The sequence below is a fragment of the Dermacentor andersoni genome, chromosome 6, assembly GCF_023375885.2.
Source record: "Dermacentor andersoni chromosome 6, qqDerAnde1_hic_scaffold, whole genome shotgun sequence".
NCBI classification, from domain to species: Eukaryota; Metazoa; Arthropoda; class Arachnida; order Ixodida; family Ixodidae; genus Dermacentor; species Dermacentor andersoni.
Genome location: NC_092819.1, coordinates 38,774,402 through 38,797,545, shown reverse-complemented (window position 1 = coordinate 38,797,545; position 23,144 = coordinate 38,774,402). Strand labels below are relative to the sequence as shown.

The following is a 23,144-nucleotide window of genomic DNA, read 5'->3' as shown; positions in this document are numbered from 1 at the left end:
CGCCTTGGAACTTTAAAACAACCAGCGTGGTGCCGGCGGTGTCCATCCGATGGCACTCGTTACCGGCCTTTAAACCACATCCTTTGACCCTACTCCTAGAAGAAGCTCATTCTGACTGTCATCGTTACACGAAGAAGTGGGGGTGTTTTACTGGAAACAACTAACCGAAGGTGCTATCTGAGTCACGGATGTATCGCGCCCTTTCCTATGTACAGCCGTTCGGTAGCCAAAAATATCTCTGCCGTGCGTATTACACGTACTCAGCCACTCCAAGCCGTATATCAGGCGTCTAGTATTGCGCATTCGAAGAAAAAAAAGTGAGTGATGCACAACTACAGCGGATACCTACAAACATTTCTTTTGGTGTTCATGTTTTTTACCAAAATTCCAAATCAAAAAGAGAAAATCGAGGTGAAGAAGAAAAAAAAAAGAAGCAAATACTTTGCGTGGAATGCGTCAACAGTGATAAAGGTATTGTATTTACATATATGTGAGTCTTGAGAGTATTGTGTATATTAAATAGCATCGGTGATTGTTTTTTCGTATATGTTTCAAATGGTCCTATACAGCTCAGTGAGCGTGACGTTCAACAAGAACATCGGCGCCTTTGTCATGCCAGCGCGTTCACGCGCAAGGCTGCGACGAGAGGCCGGCAAACAACGTCTATCAGTAGATGAACCTTCACGTCATGCAACAAGATTCTCTTTGACCATTCTAAAACATTTCGCTAGCATATAATGGAGGGAAGGAGTGCATTCTTTCTCCCGTTATAGATTTCAAACAGGTGCGAGCGTGATAAATAATCTTCGTCTCGTGAACTCCTCGCATAGACATTGAGGAATAGCGGGCTCCAGTATAGGCCTAACCAGATGAGAGAGCACAATAGGCGTGGACTAAGTCATACACACGCGAATGACTCTCGATTTTGCGACTGCAGCAATTTTAACCGGATTTCCGTTGAAGAAGCCTTACAATGATAGATGTTGAACTACACGATTGCGAGTTCGCGTGGGCTGCCGAATTCGCGTTCGCAAACTTCATAACTTCGTAGGGAGGCTACTGTAAAAGCGTAGGATAAGCTGACACGTCTCACCAGCTTTGTTTGTACCGCGTACACTCGGCGAGTCGCAGTTGTCGCGCTCTTGCGTTCCGCTTCGATGTTCCGTTAGAAACGCACCGACCATTTTGCGCGCGTCAGGACCAATGCGAAACTCCACATGCATCCACAAGTTGAATGCGTTACCACGGAACTGGCCGCCAAATTGCCTTTGTGTTTTCCGGTTTCTGAAGATGAAGGCTTCGTTCAGACTTCTTGCTAGCCACGTGCAGCTTAATATATTTCGCGACTGCTGTAGCCTTCAAGGGGAACAAATTCCGTTGCCCGTGCTCTGCTATGACGAATGAAGAACACTTGAATGTCACCTGCTAGAGCGTAACCTGTGCTAAAGCTCCTAAATAACCATCTAAAACACCTTTTTTCAAGCCTTTTCAAGAGGCACCGATGACTGCGTTGTCAATTGTGAGCTTTGAGGTGTGTTTTAAATAAATCTACTAAACTACGGCCATTTTCTTTTTTCTCTTTAGTCAGTTCCGCCACTCCAAGCGTGCTTTCTTCAATTTCCAACCGGAAAGATGGCAAAAGCTATGAGATCAAGTCGTGTTTAGATTCAACTTTTCTAAAAGCGTACCAGTGTAAGAATGCTCTGCAATTCAGCTCAGATATAGCGGTGAAGAGAAAAAAGAAACTGTGATAGAAACAAGAAACAAGTGCAGGTCTAAACGGATAACGACACGCACTCCTGCAGACGACCACATCAGTCCATCCGTGGCAAATATTCTGTCACTCGTGCTTACGATGAGGCATACCCCATCGAACTGGTACCACTGGTGATGACCACACACACACACGTCAAGAAGTGCCGTACACAAACAGCTTCGAAAGTTCCAAAGGTTTGATGGCGTCCGGTGAACAAGAATAGAATAATATTCGCGGAATGTCTTTCAGTAAGCTATGGTAAGAAAAGAAAAAAAAAAGGAATGAAGGAGAAGGCGGAAAAAGCTGCACGTCACTCAGAATCACTAGCGCATCATGTTTGATTTGTCCGGACTGCGAATGCCTTAATTAAGTCCACACATGTCGTGCGCACGGTGCGAGCAGCATGACGTATAAATAAGCAAGACGAAAGCCGACGACAAACATGGAGTCACAAGCAAAATGGCCGTGCAGGCGAGCGACAGAGAACATTCGAAGTGTTCTTGCTCAATGAGAAATTAGCAAAGTGCTTCCAGTTAATTTCGCACGACTCACTGTAATTCCGCTTCGTCATCCTTCTATACTAGTCGAAGCCAGTATATAGTATCCCTAGCCTTAACACCTTTTGTTCTCAGCGTATTTCCTTCCAATAAGCCTCCGTCAGGGGCGGAGAGAAAACAAAAGGAAAAAAAAAACCGTTTGAAAGTGACATGACATCTATTTACGATCAAAGCTTTTTTTTTTTTTTTCTGGCAAGCGGCGGCCTTGTGTGAAAGCGCAGAACTTACTGACTTGATTCAGTCATAAGAAATCGGACTGTCTTCTTTTTTTAGTACTTGATGCATACCCTTATGCTGAGTTCTTGACTACGATATACCAAAGTAAATGTGCGTAGTGCTACAACAATTTTTGTTGTCATAAAAATATACAATGTACCTTTTCGTCTGAGTTTATCTATTCTAGCTCGAACAGTTTGCCCAGATGGATTATCATGTGTAATGCCACCGGCATGATGTGAACTCCTTGTTGCACGTCGACTTTCTCACTCAGCATCCTCATGTATAGGGGTTGAACTTGACGCCAGACAACCACGTTGACGTTATATTAATGGAAACTCTCCCACACGACCGGTCAACGAGCAACACCACTTCCTTCAATAGATGTAATCCGTCACTTTCATTAACAACAATTCAGCTCCGTGATGTATACTAACCATAATCCATCTTCGAAACGCTCTCCGATTCGCATTCGCAACGCGCAATACCATCAGAAAGCGAGTCTGTTCAGGGGCGCACCCTTCAAGGGAAAACGTTATGAACAAAAAACGCGCACCGTCGCAGCTTCGGAGCCGTTGGCATCGCTTCTTCGTCACCCTAACGTGCGTCACCACTATGCCACGTCCCCACAGGCACCAGAGTCATTGTCACCAATCTTGCTTGTGTCACCAGTGCCGACAACCCTCGTTGCGAAGTCACGTTGTCCACGTCAGGCGGCTCCTCAAGACATGGCTCTGTGCACACGGGCTCACGGACACACACACACACACACACACTGCCCGCAGAGGTGTAACCTCGAAGCGCGTGCATTGCGTGGCGCCCATTAAGCCATCTTCGCAGCTTTTACCTCCGCGGGAGCCAAATAGTCCATTGCCACTTGCCAAGGGAGAAAATAAAAAGAAGTCACTGCCGCGCGCGTTGGGAGACTATTTACATCGAAGTCACGAGCGGATCACCTCGCTGGCGACCCGAGTCTCACCAGCGCCGGTGGCGGCACGGCGAGCGGGGAGAGACATCGTCGCGGTGACGTCGGCGCTGGCGACGTCGCCCTCCACCCGCGCTCGCCGTCGTCGCCGCCACCTTCCGTCGCCCTCAAGACGGCGAGGGCCTGGGTGCCGCGGCGGGGTGGTGGATCGGGCAGCGGCCACCACCGAGGTCCGGCTGCTGAATGGTCGACGTGGAGGCCGAGTGCAGACTCGTCGACGGCCGCGCGCCCAGGTAGCACAGCTGCGGCACGTCGTAGTTCGAGGAGGAGGCCAAGCTGCTGCTGCCGCCGCCGCCGCCGCCGCCGCCGCCAGCGCCACCGCACTGGTGGTGGGCCCCCTCCGCGGCCCTGTGCTAGGAGTCGGTGCAGTCGAAGTGCAGCGGCGACTTGCGCATCTCGAGCATCTGCATGATGCCGTTCTCCTGCGCGTGCAGGTCCATGGCGCTCGGCACGTACGTGTTGGCGGCCGTCGTGGTCAGGCACTTGGAGCACTGGCGGCGCAGGGCGGGTCGCTGGCGAGACGCCCGGCAGCGCACGGCGAACCGCAGCTCTTCGGCCATCTCCGAGCAGAGCGATTGCTGCGTGGAACAGAATAGCAAGTTCTGCGCGCCAGAAGGGCGTCCCGTTACGACCTGGCAGTGCGCTCGCGAGGCCGGGGTCACGGAGGAAGAGCAAGAGGAAGGCAGCCTCGGCCACTGTCGCGACACTCCTGGGAATGTAGTCCCGCCCTAGCAGTCTCGTACGTCCTTCGTTTTAATCTCACCTTTCGTATATTGTTGTCACTTTTAATACATTTTTACCTCCTTGAGTTTCGGATCATGCGTTTAGGCCTGTGGGTGACCTTACCGCGCTTACTACTATTTATTTCTTGGACTTAAGAGTTGGGTCTAGTTTAGTTAGAAGTATTTGGTCCAGAGGATGGTGGTTACTGCGCTTTATAGCCAAAGTGACGGCACCAACTTTCAACGGGACAAACACGGATATTCATCAAGGTACTAGTAGGATGCTCGCCATGACACACGAACACTTCCTCTGACGTCTACGTTAATTTTGCCAGTTACACTGATGTCTGGCACAAGTGCTTAAATATGAAATAGCAGCGCGGTTTGTGGAGAAGCATGAAAGCACATGCGCGCTAGCGACGCATAACATAACAGAAAGCGCAGAGGGTAGAACCTAGGGAATGCTAAGGTATGGCGAAAAGTTGAGGGAAGGTGGCTAGCAACGCTTTTAGATGGGAGGACGCGGGTGACGCATTAAACATGGCGTCAGCCGCCAGTCCTGAATATCTTGCTCCGTGGCCCTAGCAAAACGCAAGCGAGAAAAAAAAAATGCGTGCAGCAGATTTGTTGTAACAGAGCAATGCAGTGCTTGGTATTTTCAAGCACTTGTAAATAAGTTGTCGTTCAAATTTGATGAGGAGAAACATGGCAATGTCACATGTTCCATGCAAATAAATGTAAATATCGTACTGGCGGTATTGACAATTATCTATTTTGGAACAGAGAGTGCAACAGGACAAATTCATCGTGATCACATTCAGGAACCTCATGCGTGGTTCTTGTGCAGCGCACTTTCTTCCAAACTAAAACTTTGTGTTGCAGTATCTATGTTGATACAGCTAGCTTCTAAAACTCAAGGTCCTTCACAAAATGGCTCTGCAGCAGTTGAGCTGTCACATTCAGGATGCTGATACATGCAGGAAAGGATTTTTTTTTTTTCAATGTGCTACAGGCTTACCGAATCGGCATGATGTTTGTGTACTTATACAGAGCGATATGGGTGGCATCTTCAGAAAGTAATTTCTCATTGCACGTCACGAATAAATATAACACTTCTTTTCCTTCAAGCAAATAGCTCTAGCCAGATAATTAGAAGAGCGGCTGATGCCATGAAAAAAGTGTATTTTCTTGCGATGAGTAAGCAGGTTCGCATCGACACAAGAACAACGGTGCTGGCACGCAGGAGTACGAACTTCATATTGTTACGCGAACGAAGGATTAAAACTGGAGACTATTTACGAAATATATCTACAAGGAATAATGCAGCCCTGGCCAGTTCAGCCGACAGCTGGAGAGCCAGAGAGCGTTCTTCCTTCTCTATTCTCGAGTGATAGCGCCCACGCGCCTCTTTCAAACAATCAAATACCACACGCGTGTAGCAATATTAAACTAAGATGGGTACATTCATGCCAGGCTGCTTGGTTGTTACAGTTTTCTGCAGGTTCCTCTCCGCACATCTATTCCTCGTTAAATGTTCGATTTGGCGGTTCCGTTTCTTCCCGGTGAAATTATATGTGTAATTCCACAAGTCAGCTCCCACCGCAACTATTCGAACGCAACAAATATATCGGACCTGACACTGAAAGTGTAAACAAAGCGTGATTATGCAGCGAATCGTTGCTGTCAGAGCCACACACCCCAATTACTCCTTCTTCACTCTTGCGAAACATAACATGTTTCTTCAATACTACAAGCGTAAACTCAGACATGCTATTAGGACAGTCAGAATGAGCGAGAATGCCTGCTTGAGGAATTTCGCGTATCCGGCGAAGGGGTGCGTAAGTACAAACATAAATTCATGAAAATAAAGGGCTGACCATACCCTGTCTGTCTGAGCATGCTTGCGAGAGTTGATGCAGAACTCCATGATTGCGGTGAGGATGGCGACGGCGAGCCCGCAGAGAAGCACTACGAAGACTCCGCCAATGTTGGCGAGTCCCAGCGCGTTGGCTTTGCCCTCCTTGTTCTTGTCGTCTCGGTTGCAGGTGAGTCCGGGGCTTTTCCACCACTTGTTGTACAGTATCTGGATTACACCTTTCTCCTGAAGGTCCAGGATGGCCAGAGAGATCTTGTCCCTCCAAGGCGAGCCTGAAGGTGAAGCAGTGCGCGTGTGATTCGTCACTTGTTCCCTATAGCGCGCGTCACAGATTCACGGAAGAAAGCGAGTTACAGGTAAAAGAAAAAAAAAGCTACAAGGAAGGTGGCGTCCCCAAGGTCAACGGCTATTGTCCTGGCATTTATGTCAGTGTCATTCGACACGACTTAGTGGACACGGCAAATAAGTTGGCCCTTTCGTTGCGACTAGAAATGTGTCCATGTTTGGTGCTTTTATACCTTGACATTTTACTTCAAGACGTAGTAGTTGCAACGTATACTGCGATACATAAAATTATAGCCTGATCACTGGTGGTTCGAATGGATGTATAGCAGCAATATTGCTCAGATTATTTTTGAGAATTGTTATGTGAAGCTATAACACACGATAATTATAACTATAAGCTATGCCAGCTGTAGGTTACTTGTGGTTGATAAAAGAAGGCTTGTCGATGGTTCTGGAACGCGCCTCCACGTCCTCTCGTAAGCAGCGGTCCCTGTCTTGCACGTCTGCTTTACCGGCAACTTGTTGGTTCATGGCCAACAAATCGTGAGCTGGCAGAGAAGGTTCATGACTGAATTTCGGCCCCTCTTGCAATACACGCGAGATGTTCTCCTGGTTTCTAACATCTCCCATCACAATGAAGCCATTCTGAGCCGCGCGTAGATTATGTGTCCGAGGTGACGGAAGCGCGAATTCTGCATCTTTTTCTTAAAGAAGCTTTAGGACCCCTGCAGACTAGTTTCAGCAATACGTCAGTCGAAATTTTATTTTTACAGACTCCTCAGTCTGCCAAAAATTGTAGAATCTGACAAACAGTTCAAGTTAAGCCTCCACTTCAGACAGCGCATGACGTTTGATGTACATGATGCGCTCATGTTTCTTCAAGACTCAGTGAGCTCTTAAGTCCTGTAGCGAAAAAAGAAGGGCTGTGGTTTCACCTGTCCAGGTTACAATTCGCGTTTCTCGGTAGAGTACCCAGGTCCGAACGCTTATTTGGGAATTGTTACTTCACAATGAGCAAAGTCTTACTATGTGGGCCTGACAATTTCCTATAGATGCAGGCTACATACCCATAGGTGTGGCGATGCCGTATCCCTTGGAGTCTAGCAGTCCACCAACTTGAGTGAGGTTGCAATCGCGCTGGACCATGAAGTCGAGCATGGTCGACTCCATGAGGAAGGCGTAGTTGCCCTGCAGTACTCGCTGTACTCCATCCTCGTAGGAGCTGACGAACACTCCGGGACGGTTCTCCATGAACCGCCACATCTTCTGATAGGTCTCCATCTTGGAATCCTGCCGCATGAAAATAAAATGTAACGTTAACACCTTCTCTAAATAGAATGCAGATACTTTTGCGCATATAGGGCACGCCAACAACAGGAACAGATGAAGCTTGTGCGAAGATAGTGAGCACCCATGCCAGAAAAAGAGAGCAGTTCAGCGAATTTCCAGTGAAAAAAGCATCACATGTTTTTCTCGATAACATTAAGGTTAAAGCACACGTTAACTTTGCTTGACAGCTTTCACAAGCCGGCTCATCAGTGTCTGTCACGGGAGACACCACTTTTATAACATGCACTAACCAGCAACACGAATGTGCGAAGGGATCATCTCTTACACTTCTTAATAATATCTCATGCACATGTCATATCTTTTCTTCTTGACGCCAGCATCAAAGTATACCTAAACCAATTCCAGTTTTGCCATTAGGAGATGTCGCCAGCAATTCACAATTACCAATTTTTTGTGAATGTGTGTGGCTGCGGCAACGTTTTTACTCGGGGAATTATGCAGCTTCAGTTCAACGGATTTCACCATTCAAAGGTTTTCACCATGTTTCAATCCATGCAATTGTGCAAAAAGGTACATTGCGTATGCCAATGTCAATTGCATAGGATTTCTTGTTTTAAAATCAAGATGAATTCATGATGACTTAAAGGCCATGTCTCAGTACATTGTACCGTTACTTCACCGAATCCTTAAGATTAAAGAATCCTTAAGAATAAAGAAGCGGCCTTCGTTGCGTTCTACCAACTCAATTCTTTACTTCTTCCATTTCGCTGCTATTATTGCCTTAAATACAACACTTGACATATTATTAATGGAGCCTGCACTGCACAGCTTTCGCCTTCCACGCAAACCCTTTTGAAAAGTTGCCTTCTCGTTGCTGCGCCAGCATTTTGACATGCAAGTGACAAAGCCCCAGGCGTCCACCCACCCTGAAGAAGGTCATAGTGGAGCCCGAGTCCAGGGTTCCGTAGGAAATTTTGCTCTGCTCCGCCAGGTCCTCGACGCTCTCGATGGGCGTGATCATGCGCTCGACGGTCAGGAAGGCGGCCAGGTTGGCTGTGTAGGACGAGATCAGGATGAGCGTGAAGAACCACCAGATGGTCCCCACGATGCGCGTCGACGTCGCCTTCGGGTTGAGGTCGCAGCCCTGGTGCATTAGGGTTACGATGGTGAACCAGAAGCTGTTGCCCAGGCTGAACTGGTTCTCCATGACGCCGGCGTCTCGCACGCACGGGTGCGGCGTGCGCCACTCGTACGGGCTGAACCGCGCCACAATGAACATGGTGAAGGAGACGAGCATGTAGGCGGCCAGAACGTATAGCCAGATGTCCACGTCCAGGGGGCTCATGAACGAGAATAGCTTGACGGGCATTCCGGAGGGCAGCATGAAGAGGATGCCGATGCCTAGGTTCATGAAGGGCTTGGTGAAATCGATGACGGACTCGCGCGCGTAGTTGATGGTCATGGGCGCTACGGCCAGATCGGCGTTCTTGTCGATGATCTCCCGTACCATGCCGTTCCACTCGCCTGTAGTGGTGTTCTCGACGCCGAACTTCTTGTCGGGAACCAGGTAGAGCTCGTAGTTGAATCCCAGCAAGTCGGCAATGGTGCGAAGGAGGTCGATACAGAAGCCGTCGAAGCGGTCGTTACCCGTCAGGTTTTTGTTCTGCTTCATCATCACGTACGGCCGTGACTGCGGGTCGCAGCCCCCGGAACGGCGAGCAGCGTGCAAAAATTAAAGAAGAAACACAAGGACAGCGTCATTAATGGGCATAAATTAGCGACGCGCGACACGAACACTGTGCCCCGATTAATCTATTATGTGAACTCGGTGAAGCAGTTGACCGGCCTCGCTAAGATTACTGCTTCCATCGCCAATAAACCTTGCTAACATATTCGGCCATGAATGCTATCCACTACTATTCAATTGGGAACATTGAAAGGAAACACAGATAAACTAACATGCCTCGTTTTACTAACCTAATGCCTAACTTTAGAAAAATGGTATGCGTTTCAACATACAGCATGTATTTCGAAATTATTTGCAGAATTTACTCTTCAAAACCAATATAAAAGCAGGCTATTTGTTCTGCCTCAGAATAAGTGCACTTAAGTTACAGTCGGCATATGAAATAAGAAAGCTTGTGAACAAGACTGTACCATCATTTACAAAGCATTTCAATATTGTTTGGGGGCACCATGGCCCAGATTAGAGTCAGCAGAGAGCGCCTTCACAGCGACTTGAATCAACGAACCCGACATTTAACGCTCATGACGACGCTTTTAGATGGCCGCCACTTCATGTAAAAGCGCTTCATAGCTACCTGCAAAAGTAGAAAAGTGCGTCAGGCGTCTGCCTACAAAATGCTCCGCCTAACTGCGATTCCCACAGAACGTGGTAACTGCGCAATTTTTTAGTACAGTGGCTTCCTAAAAATTCTGGGTAATCAATAGTCAATGCAACAATTTAGCCGTAAAATGAGCTTATTATGGACCCTAAAAACTAGGCGACAATAACAGCGCAAGAATTCTCGCTGTAAAATCAAGTCGCCCAATCTCTAAACTTTTCTTATTGCAACATAGTGTCAGCTGCATCGCTTTTCTAACAAAGACTGACATTCCACTCGCTTTTTATTTTCTTCCATCATCAATGTTTCTGTAACTTTTCTGCAGAAAACAAAAACAAAAGTACATTGACCTTTTATCCGACTCGTTCTTCTAGTTCGACTCCCGCAAAACTTGCCTGCCGGACAAGATTTTTAGACTCAAGGGTATTTATGCGCTGTTGAATGGAGACTACTGCATTTAGGCAGCCCCACTTTGAGTGTGCGCTAACGCTACCAGATATGAAGGTCACTAGTAACCGCTTTTTTTTTTTTTTCGTGTGCAGTGCCCCACCGCAACCACTCTAGGTTCAGGCCACTCCTATCAGTAGCCTGTCCTCGAAGCAAAGCCTCGTGCTTTATCACTGTGCACTTCCTATAAATCGCACAATGAAGAGGTTAGTTTCAGTATAACACTTGACGCGTGAGTATCTGCTGTCTACCCTAGGTTTGGAATAAAGCTGGTTCAATCATACCATCAAACGTATGACGGTTGTTTAACGTAACAAGAACCTTGTCCCGTTGTGACGTTATGCCGGCCGAACCTATCGATTATATCTTGCCGATATGCTTTGTAAACCATATCCGCAGTGATATAAGTATTACGGAACTATATATAGACTCCCACAACTGAATAGCGTGTATTATACGTTGTGGTAGAACAAGGCATGACAAGATGTTACCTAACCTCGTGTGATCCTGCGTCCATCGGTGTGGACATTTTTTAATTAGTTTTAGAAAACAAATGGCACTGCCAAGTGCCCTTAACGCTTGTCCAGTGCTCTTTAAAAGTTTGTGCTGCCACCTGGCTAAGTGTGGGCCAAATAGGGCATAATTAAACAGCATGACCTCATTCTAAGATGGCAGCTTTAAGCGCCAACACGTTCTACGGCGGACGTCCACGTGATTATCCACATTACATTCTTCACAACACTAGCAGATCAACTAAATATATTGGAATGTGTTTTTGACGCAACTCAGGGAAACGCAAAACAGTTTGTTTGGTGGATGGAGCAACTGTGCATGTGTGTGCGTGCGTGCGTGCGTGCGTGCGTGCGTCCGTGTGCGTGTGCGAGTGCGTGTGTTTAAATCCTGTAAAGGACATCGTTAGAACACTGTATACGTTGCCGCAACCCTGGTTGCTCCACGAAGATTCGAAACCGTTACACATATTGTGAAGCGCATCTCTGTTTTGAGGTTGATTGTAGTTGTTTCGTGCAAATTCACTCAAATTGTACCCCCGCCATGTCTGAGTTTCAGTTTTCAGTTTCACAAGGAAATGGCTCTTTGACTCACTGATTATACGGCTCTTCGAGGAGCCAGTCGATAATCTAGTTTTGTGGCATGTAGAGCATGCTTTAAGCTACAACATTGTGCAACATAGACGTCAATTTGTCAGAACTGAAAGCATGGATATCCGCCTTGGACAAAGCCATTATATTGTCCAAGAGCCCCGTGAGGAATCACGAACTCGGCGTTTTGCGTTTTTGTCCCGAAACTGAAAGCAGAATGAGGAACCTGGGCAAACTAAAAAAAAAAAGATAGCCCGGACACAACCCTCCTCGTCCTCGCCCTCTCCATCTATACGAAAAATGTGCCCTCTTTGATAAATTCGCTACGTGCACAAATATGAACACGACTTTTTAAAAGATAGTCTATGAAAATAGCCTGCCATTTCCGTCTTTTTTTGTTTGCTTTATTCAAATGTACTATAGCCCTTTCGCGAACTGTTATAGCATATTCAGGCGCCTGTCCAACGAAAATGGAAGAGTAAGAAAATACAGCAACAGTTTAATCATCGCCACAATGGAAGCGAGAATTCCATTACACTCGCGTGATGCCAAGAGGAATACGGAGAGCCACGGGGACCATGAAAAACATGCATATAACTTGCGCTTTGTTAGAAGTTGAAATGGCTCTACTGCTATATCTGTATGCAGCTTACTCGAAAGGGTTTGTGTTCTCTTACTTTCTTCGCATGAAATGAGGGCTTCAATATCCGCTTTCATGAAGCCTGGTTCAAAACTGAAGAACCAAAAGGTGAACCAACATGTGTGTTCTTCCCTGCAGCTCATGCCCAAATTCGTTTTTCCAAATTCGGTCAGAACAAAGGAATCGCGCGCACGAAAGCGAGAGGTAATATCATTTTGTTACCCATCTCCTTTTTTGACAGGATCTAATTAAGAGAAGAGAATAAGTCCTGCGCCGTTTCCATTTGCAGTACTAAACTCGAGAACGTACGCAGCGCCACCGGTCAGTAATGTCTTTTGTTTCGTAATTTACGACACTGATGCTCTCCGCAGCTTCGGCTTAGTCGGGGCATTACATAAACAGTCCAGATAACATGATCAAAAGGTAGTCTAAAGAGGGCTCCCCTGAATCATGTTATAAGTTTAGCAACGTAAAAGAACGTGCTGCTCCTTTGTACCATCGTAATTAGGCTTAGCTGAAAGAGACAAAAAAGAAAGAGGGAGAGAGCAGCCACCGTGTGCACAAAGCAGGACGCACGGCGGTACCATACACGCCATCACTGAGGCTAGTTCAGCACTAAAACTAAAGTTGCGCACGTATAGATTTTTGCGGCAGGAACGCATGTGGCCGTGGTCCGGCAATTTTTGTCTCAGAAAAAATATTTTCTTTCCTCTACCTAAGTGTAGGCTATCAAACTGGAGGGTCGTCTGGTTGACCTCCCTAACTTTCGTCTAAATTATTTCGCAGATTACCCGTCGTGTCATTTTTGCTGTTTCTCTTCTCCAAGGGCTGTGCTTTCGGAAAACAACTGAGCATCAAAGCCCTAATGAAAATAATCCCTCCTTAATCCCGTAGCGCACATTACTTATACAGGACACTAATAAATTGCTAATCTTTATTTATCAATTTAGAAGAGCTTGTTGTTGGGCAAGCTTGTGCGTATTAGCAAATATTTTTTTTAGCTGGACGAACAAACGATCACAGGCGCCAAATGCGTTACTGGAAAAAGTTACGAAATAGATGTCTGCGTGTTTTCTGTCACGCTAGTAGGTCGTCATGTCGCAGCTTCTCTATTTTTTAAAGTAATAATTTGGTTTAAGCAAGTGTCTCAAGTGGCTTGCTGTTGGTTTCTAAGCACAGCTCATGCAAGATAGTTAATATGGTACGCGTATCTTAGGTATTCTCAAGAGCTATAGCGTGAAGAACACTTTTGTGGTCGCTACAAAACTGACTAAAATTTAAATTCTGTTTCTTCCTGCAAATGCATGTCATTAATGAAGCCGGATAAACAAAAATGGAAAAGAAGAACTAGGCTTTTAATAGGAGTAACTGATATCTCACGAAGAGATTGCTTTATGTGTTCGTTCTATATATGTTGCTGCGGCCGTTCTTGCCTTAGCACCATGTTTGTGATTCCATACCCGTGAAAACCATGTTTCAGTTATGGGGAATTGTTTTGTTTTCTTCGGCGCTTTTGCGTATTATATCCTATGCTCCACTGTCGTATAATGAAGACGTAGTGTGGAATGACTGCCCACGAGTGACCAAGGCCATAAGAGGATATTAAAGAGAATAAGTTTAATCAGCGAGCACAGACTTGCTTTTCCTCTGTAAACTTACATACACAAACCACCCATGAAACCTGAATCCGAATTTTATTATAGTCAAGATGAATCGCACGTTCTACAACAGCACAAGTCTCGCACCTATATACCATCTGGCAGTGAAATTGCCGAAGCTACAAATGGAAACACGGGGCACTAAGACAATACATATGCAACACACACACACCACACCGGATGCATTATGAAGCAAGAAAGAGGAATAATAGCCGCCCAATGTGGGTAGAATACATACACACCAACCCCTGGCAGCTGCATCGCTACACTCGTTGTCAAAGCACTCACCATCACAGACCCTTTAATAATGGCAGTGATATTTATCATCACTTACCAGAAGTCCTACCGAGCAAGAAAGGAAGCAGAGCCTTCTCATACACAATATATACAGCCCCGCCCCTTTCCTCAAAACACAGCGGGCGCAATCCAACAATCTCCTCACAAAAGTAAGCGCCATCGGCAAACCAGTCTCCTTGTTGCGCGGTTGTTCATTGCGGCCTATCCAGCCTAGGGCTGCAGAGCCGCTTCCTCAAAAGGCACAACACTGTGCATCGTGTGTACACTGTACATCGTGTGCACACCCACATAACATCCCCCACAATAAAAAAAAATGAGACCAGGGACACGTGCCGAGACATCACTCTGATCAAAGAGGTCTACACTCCACTTGGACCAACATGGAGGAAATTCTAGGCGCCGATCACTGCACCCTGATCATGACGACGCACATGGAAACAGCTCCGTGCCAGTCACTTAGACTGGTATGGTCACAAATTGTGACGCCTTCCGTATGCAACGGATTGTCACCCCATCCACAGGTGTCACGGATCTTCAATAATGGTACATGAGCTGCAGGTAACTGTAGATAGACATGCTCAGAAAATAACACCCACCACAGAAACATCAGCCATTCACCTACACCTTACACACCTCTAGGAAGCGAGTCGAAGTCCTATTCTTGGTTGGAAGTGCCAAAACATAACTCCCACAACCTTCTTTGCGAAAATCACCACCCCGGCGGAAACATACACCATCCAAGTCACACTCTGCACGCCACCTCTAGACTAAGCTGCAAGGTACGCTGTGCACAGTCGGAGCATGGGAATTGCTACTCCACTCGACAAGAGGCAGAACAAGACCACCAGTAGAGAAATGATCCAGCGCTTCATACATTCCCATTCTGGTACTAAAGGTGATGTCCTGGATGAACTATGTGATCGATACATAAGGCACCCTTTTACCATGAGTTCTAAGCCCGGTACCATACAGTGGCATCGAGAACACAGAAATGGATCAACTTGTTAGCCTCCAAAGATTCGACAGGCTCTCTACGCACTCACAAATAATACTACCCCCGGAAAGGACAAGGTCACTAACACAATCCTTCAGAATGTGGACGAACCCTCTGTCCGAACCCTCTTCAACCGCCACAAAGAAGAGGCACGCTTCCCACCGAATGGAAGCATAGCAATATCGTCCTGCTCCCGAAACCAAGCAAACCTTCTAGTTCTGCCTATCTACAGCCCAAATCCCTCACTTCATTCCTGGAAAAACTATTCGAACACGTTGTCCTCAATTGACTGGAACCTTACCTGGAATCCTCCAACATGCTCCCCGACGCCACGTTCGGCTTCAGGCCCCACCTATCCACCCAAGATGTCCTCCTGCAACTAAAGCAAGAAATTCTAGGCCAGATAATGCCACTCGACAGGAGCGCGATCCAAGTTCTCGACCTCAGGGGAGCCTTCGACAACGTCGCTCACCACAGCATTCTCATTAATTTCAATTCCACAAACTGCGGTCACCGTACATAAAACTACATTTGCGCTTTCCTGACAGATCACACGGCTACCATTGGTATTGACTGCAATCGTACCCGAACCTTCCCCACACCCAACAAAGGCATACCTCAAGGAGCAGCTGTTTGACCCACACTGTTCAACATAGCAACGATGGAACGTTCCGGTAAACTCAACAGCATCCTTCGCATCCGACGGGCACTTTACGCTGGCGATATTCCCATTTGGACCACACAGAATTCTGTGACAGAACAACAGAACGCCCTCCAGTAGATCACAGAGGTGGTCCAACAAAGCGACAAGTGTAGCCTCGAATCCAATGCTCCCCCGAAAAGTCTGAGCTCCTAGTCATCAGACACAAGAACAGACGAAAACGTACCGTACAACCCATCAGGCACTTCCCGGAAGGGCAGATAATTTCCCTAGCTGTCTCTACATCTTCGGTCTCCACATACAGAAAAATGCAGAGGGGCCCACACCATCGAACACCTCACATAGACTGTTTCGGATGCGATGCGAATAGTCGGTCGCGTCACATCTCGCCACCATGACCTTAAGGAAGCAGACATAATAACGCTACTCCAAGCACTCAAAGCCAACCGAGTGGCCTACGCGGACCCATACCTGCCACTGACCTCACGAGAATTTGAGAAGATAGACATCATTAACCGTAAGGTGTACAGATAGGCCCTTGAATTGTCGCAGGGCAGCCACCTCTAGAATCGAGGTCCTCGGTATCTCCAACACTGTACGAGAAACAATTAAAGCGCAACTGACCAGCCAGAGTGAGCATCTTACACTATGCAGCTAGAAACCGCCCAATCTCTAACCCCAGTAATTAGCAGTGGGAAGCCATGCTGTACAGCTCGGACCCGTGGGATCAGCAGCAGGTGATGTAGCGGGCCCTGGATGCTGCGAAAGCCACGGTAACCCTAGACTGAGGGCCCCTACCAGACGCAAGCAGGAACCAGTCGGCTAGCTTTTTTTCTTATTTTCAATAAATTAATTTCCTCTTCTACCTCACCTAAATACAACATCTCTTACATAGTTTGTGATATTGTTTAGGACATTTTATATTCCTGAGCACTTTATTTTACTTGCATGGCTTTCTTTTTCAGCCATACAAGCAGCCCAAAAAGTGAAAAAAACATCAGTACTCGCTACTCACCTCTATAGTAGTCACTCGAAGCGTGATATTGGAGGTACCAAAGTCGTGGAAGGCATTGTGGTTTGTGATGTTGAGGCCATCGCTAGTAGACCACTCACCTACCTGAAAAAAAAACAATTGCTTGATAAACTCCGTAAAAATTTAAGCTCCATGGCATAGGTAACCTACTTATGTGGAAAAATAGGGCGTAAGAGAAAAAATATACTGTCAGCGTACATAAAACTATACCGTTCTCTTCTTCGCTAGCTCAGTGCAGTGATAACTATGTGGACTTTCGCCCACATCCATCTAGTCTGCACACGTTTTGTCCTCCTGATGGCGCTCTTCGTTGCACCATTTCAAGTGGTATGTCCATTCATTGACCCATTCGTCATTACAAGTGATCAATTCGCGCAACACCATGCGTAGTCTGCAACTTTCGTCTGCCATGGAATAGATTCAACCGGCTTTGCAAAACCGCGAGGAGTTCGGTCACGCCAACGCTTTGTTGCCGCACCTCCAGCCCTGCAACGTTGAATTCTGTCACGAATAAGTAGTGCTCCTGACAGACGTGTCCTCGTAAAGTCCCCGTAAAGCTGGTGACTCTCATCATAGAGCACAGGGTGGTTCCTGACCGCGTCGATCAGCATCCCAGCGGAGACTTTTGGCGCCGTGGTAAATTTTACGATCGAATGTTACATGCTAGTGCAGCTTGCGGTGAAGAGGAACGACTTTCCGTTTCGCCGTGGCGAAAGAAATCGGTCCTTGATTGGTCGGGCTCACCACCTGGTTTTTCCCTAATTTTGCCGCCTAGGCGGGCGCATTTTTAAAGCTTTAGCCACTTCCGCCAGCTTCGAGACCAAGCATGAACGTAGCCTAGGGGGGGGGGGGGGGGGGGGGGGGCGATGTGAGATACATTGTACCAGTGTAGGAGGTGAATGCGACTGCGCAAATGCGCAGATGCAATTCCGTGGTCCTAGGTAAATCCAACAGGACCAAAAACGCAGTGCTTCTTGATACAATCTGATTGCACCTGGCGCTGGATAGCAGCGCTGGTTAAAGCATCCAGGGAACCTACTGTTGCTCCGTACTAGTAGTGTGGAAACGTACCACGGCGTACAATAGTTATATTATTGTTTCTGTTAACATCCCGGCATTTCAGTGGGCTGAAAATGTCCACGTACTCTCGCAAAGGCACATTTGGCCACTCAACCTTGTAGTGCAAGTCCGTGCAAATAGCATTTTCGTGTAGCTCATTCACAGATGCTGCGCCATGATTCCATCTTGTGCGACTTACTTTTTCTAAAAAGTTCTGGCGGAGCTTGAGCAAATCTAGTTTCAGGCTCGTCCGGTTTCCCTCGTTGAACCGGATATTTCCCGTCAGGCCATAAAAATCTACCTGCATGGGAAAAATCATGGCGTGGGTTAGAGCAGGTTTTGGGTTGCAGAAAACTCAACTTGCACCATTACTGCCAAATGGTTTAGAAATGTTTGGTTTAATAGTCATTAAACCAAAAGTACACGTCATACGGACCCATCATGCAAATAGTTATCCTGTGCTCGAATGCAAAATATGCTTGGTGAAGCAATTATCTTTTGCCGATCCTTCTACGCTAATCAGGCATAATGCTTCAGTAAACGAGAATAACCTATTTGAATATCTGCAAATTATCGGTAAACCAGTTTGATTGTCAAACAATGACTTAACCAAATAAACAATACAACCACGCATTTTATTTAGGACGTTTGTTAATTTCTCAGTCGACAACCAGGAATGATTGTTTAAGTAACAGAGAACCACATAAACAGCAACACCACCGAAACGCAACTTTTTTTGTCTGATTCATTTGACATAGCGATTGAAGAACTGAACATAAGTCACCACAGTGAAATATCCAACAGGAAATTTTCTATCATCCTGACGAAATTGCTGTCGTAACTGCAGGAATACCCAGTAGTGTGAACAAATTCGCTTTTCTAATGGTTACTGCTGCCTTTGATGCAAGCTTGACATCTTATTGTAACACGTCCTATCGTTTCCTGTCTCGCAAGGACTGAAAACTTCGGTACGCAGCAAAAGGTTAAGCCTACAACATGAAGTTTTTGTCCCAGCTTTGGACACAGCATGCTGTCATTGGGAACAGGAGTGCGTTTTCTGGCTTCTACTTGCTTGAGTGATTTACTAATTTTGATTTTTGACATACATACATACATGCATACATACATACATACACACACACATACATACATACATACATACATACATACATACATACATACATACATACATACATACATACATACATACATACATACATACATACATACATACATACATAAAACTAGAGGTGTCGAGGCAGCGCGTGCCCAATAACGCCAGCGTAGGCTTGAGCAGCCCGCTCACCATGCTGATGAGGTTGAAGAGGCTGGTGCCTTCGGTCCACGAGACCTCGTCCTCGCAGGAGACGTTGGCCGGGCGCAGCGTGGCGCTTCGTTGCAGGTCGTTGAGCCCGTGGGCGAAGGCGTACACAGCGTCGAACATGAGGGCGGGTTCCGTCTGCGCGTGGTGCGAAGGCAGAGCGTGTCAACAATACCGCCGGAATAGCTAGTGCACACACGCCTAGAGGCTGTGATGCCACTTCAATGAGCAGGATGTCCTAAGATAAACCACGGTCCCGGTGAGCACATTTAAACAAGGAAGAAATACCGAGTCACTAGCGTACTGAAATCTGTGGAGCGCTGAAATGTCATAACTGCTGCAGTGCAGAGTTTTCCACAACGGCCACCCCCGCTTAACACAGCCTTGGGCTATCAAACTCGAAAAATGTCATGGCTTTCTTGTGTGGTGTATGTAGGTATAATACAGAACGACTAAAGGAAAGCAGATGTCTGGAAAAAAATTGTTTCTCGAACGCATTCTTCACACACCTTCATAAAACAGCGTCTAATACTCGTATACCCGGTGTTCTTCGACAATTCCCTCACAAGAGTGAGTTAAGGTATGCTAAACATGTTTCGTGCACAGAAATGGCAGCTAAACGGCTTGGATCTGGCCTCTCGTACAATTGACCTACTTTGATCTACTAGTTAACCACGCACCCAACCCTCGGATCAGCTACAGCATTTATAATTTTGATAATCTGCTTGTATTTCTCGTGCCAGTGAGCATCGAAAGGGACATCTTGCGAGATAATCGACCATCCTTTTATTTCGGCAAGAACGGGCGCTGTTAAAAAAAAAAAAAATCCGTTGAAATAAAACCACCGTGTGCATGTAACCGCAGCCGAGAAGAAAGAGTCGACTTCTCAAAACGCATTCTGGTGGCGCTCAATAACTTTCAAATGGCGGCCACTCTGCGAAAGTGTAAAATTTTGGCCGAGTCTGCCGCTGAAACTCTATTACATGACTCTAGCCAGCTTTGTGTGCGAAAGATTCCTGGCCTTCTTTTGTTGGTAGTTTAAACGATGGGTAGTTATTCAAGAGGCTTGTGTAAATGAGTCTGACTGACAGCATGACGAACCGCGCGAACAGTGCCTGCGGGGCCTTTGTAAGGGAAGCGGAGTTTGATTACAGGATCCAGAATGCTGCCTTTCTGACTCTATTTGAGATTCTCATTTGAAGTCCGGGTTCGCGATAAACGAAGCGCTCTGTGCTTGCGGTGCTATGGACAACAGATTACCAGGCCGTGTTAGTGCCTCCAAACCTAAGCGTCTGCTTGGAATGCGTGGTTACAGAATAAATTATTGAAAACGAGAGTGCCGCAACTGCGGCATGTGAATGCTAGCCCTGTTTGTTCTTTCTTTTAAACCTCTAATCGTAATAGGACAATTATTCTTAAAGACAAGCATATTTCTGATTATGTAAGAACAAAATTAGACGATGAAAGAAACGATATGCCTATGACAAAAGAAATTACAATCCCTTGAGTGTTCAGCATTTAGGATAATAATGAGCACGTGCATAAAAATTTGATATTTGAATACGCAGCTACAGATGTCCTACCTTTGAAAAACATTATTTTGGTCAGGCACTGCTCTCCCACTGCGAGCCAATGTTGTAACTGTAGGAAACCCTTATGATAATTTTTAGCAATATATTTCCCATAAAGCCTTTTGTATTGAATGACACGATTCTCCCATTGTAAACAGTTACTTCAACAACGCCGCAGACAAAATTACTTCCAAGAGAAAAACCTCCCTCGTCGCAAAACTGGTGATATTCTGTATTGCTTCTCACAAGGTTGTCCTAGTGAAGTAAAAAAAAGGCATTGTTTGGAGAAAGCGCCGTCAGCATGATATTATTTTGTTGCTGTAGAATTGGTCCTTTCTATGTTTACTGAGACAAAAAAACATGTATATAACGAAATCTCAAGAATAATAAAACAAGCAGATACTTAGCTTGCATCTTAGCCACTTAATCACGGTACATGACACGTCTTTTTTAAAAACCACAGAAGAGCTCTGTATAAATTGGCTGATGAAACCTAAGTTTGATGAAACCATATGATGAAACCTAAGTTTATGCGCATGCAAGGTTATTGCAGAGGACAGGCAATAATTTTGTTTCAACAGGTCGCTTCCACAAGGGATTTCCGGTAGACCGCTGTGACAGCGCCACAATACAAAATTACATGCACGTTGTGTATGTTCATAACACTAATTAAAGTGAGAATTTATGAGATGGCACTCGCCTAATATGTACGAAGTGGCAGGACCGTGGGTTGAAGTAGTGTGTAAGATATGGGCCAAGGAATAGCCTACACTGAACTAGGAGCCTTGGCGTCGTTTGTAATAGTGTTACTGTCTTCAGCTTACATCTCAAACACGGAAAGACTGTTTGTTATTTCAAAATACGCGGGTGCTAAGGCAACATTTAGAAACAATGCATTTAAGGGTTAGGTACCGCAGTGATTTAATGTCGAAATGCTCAACGAAATGCTTTTCATAAGGGGCCATCTACTTTCATACCATATATATACGTTTCCCTTCAGCAAATATAAAGGCAGCCTTGCACTTACGATTATCACGTTGGTACGGTTGAGGATGTTCTGCCCGAACGGTTGAAATTTTTCCATGTCTCTCATTATGTTCCGAACTGTCTGGTTTTCCGAGTCAACCATTCGGTAAGCAGTGATGTTGACGAAGTTGTACTGGAAGTCTTCTAAGTTGTAGGCTTCAATGTCCTGTACAAACGGTACAAAAACATTTATAACCGATTCAAATGCCAAACGCCGTACTGTTGTAATACAAATTCTGTACACTTTCTGAATGCATCGACGAAGATACACGGGATCGCAAATGCGAAGCCACAGTAACTCATAAGACGTTACACGTTCGAACAAAAACGCGATGCATATAATTTGAAATATAATATTGACCGCTTGTCCCAGAGCAGAATCTCTGACGTGAGTGCACCGCGATTTTATGTTCTTGCGCATGATCTACCTTGCCGTTCGGTATCACATCCATGCTTTTGTATAGCTTCGTGTGTTAGAATAACAAGTAATTTTCTGCAGGAGACCCTTCCCTTCCCATGGAATCCAGTCCGTAACCCTTAATGACCATCAGTTATCTTCCCTCCTCATTGCATGTCCTACCCATGCCTATTTCTTTTTCTTGATTTCAACCAAGATGTCATTAACTCGCGTTTGTTCCCTCATCCAATCTGCTCTTTTCTTATCCCTCAAAGTTACACTCATCATTCTTCTTTCCATAGCTCGTTGCGTCGTCCTCAATTTAAGTAGAGCCCTATTCGTAAGCCTCCACGTTTCTGCCCCGTAGGTGAGTACTGGTAAGACACAGCTGTTATACACTTTTCTCTTGAGGGATAATGGCAACCTGCTGTTCATGATCTGAGAATGCCTGCCAAATGCACCCCAACACATTCTTATTCTTCTCATTATTTCAGTCTCATGATCTGGATCCGCGGTCACTACCTGTCCTAAGTAGATGTATTCCATTACCACTTCCAGTGCCTCGCTACCTATCGTAAACTGCTGTTCTCTTCCGAGGCTGTTAAACATTACTTTAGTTTTCTGTAGATCAATTTTTAGACCCCCCCTTCTGATTTGCCTTTCCAGGTAAGTGAGCATGCATTGCAATTGGCCTCCTGAGTTACTAAGCAAGGCACTATCATCAGCGAATCGCAAGTTACTAAGGTATTCTCCATTAACTCTTATCCCCAATTCTTCCCAATCCAGTCCTCTGAATACCTCCTGTAAAGACGCTGTGAATAGCATTGGAGAGATAGTATCTCCCTGCCTGACGCCTTTCTTTATTGGGATTTTGTTGCTTTCTTTATGGAGGGCTAGGGTGGCTGTGG

General features: G+C 46.0%; 1 protein-coding gene across 2 annotated transcripts in view; it reads right to left on the bottom strand.

Annotated features, from left to right (window-relative positions):
• Nucleotides 1-3,804: 3,804 nt before the first annotated feature.
• LOC126521928 (glutamate receptor ionotropic, kainate 2) overlaps nt 3,805-23,144 on the bottom strand; it is a 358,762-nt gene continuing 339,422 nt past the window's right edge. The window contains exons 7-14 of one of the 2 annotated variants that reach the window (XM_050170674.3): nt 21,841-22,005; nt 19,228-19,380; nt 18,121-18,222; nt 16,845-16,946; nt 8,613-9,377; nt 7,465-7,687; nt 6,119-6,384; nt 3,805-4,116 (exon numbers count right to left, since the gene is read on the bottom strand). In XM_050170674.3, the coding sequence (XP_050026631.1) occupies nt 3,868-4,116; nt 6,119-6,384; nt 7,465-7,687; nt 8,613-9,377; nt 16,845-16,946; nt 18,121-18,222; nt 19,228-19,380; nt 21,841-22,005 (2,025 nt within the window). In that variant the 3' untranslated portion in view covers nt 3,805-3,867. The remainder of the gene's footprint in view (nt 4,117-6,118; nt 6,385-7,464; nt 7,688-8,612; nt 9,378-16,844; nt 16,947-18,120; nt 18,223-19,227; nt 19,381-21,840; nt 22,006-23,144) is intronic. The other variant, XM_050170675.3, reaches the window with a different exon arrangement.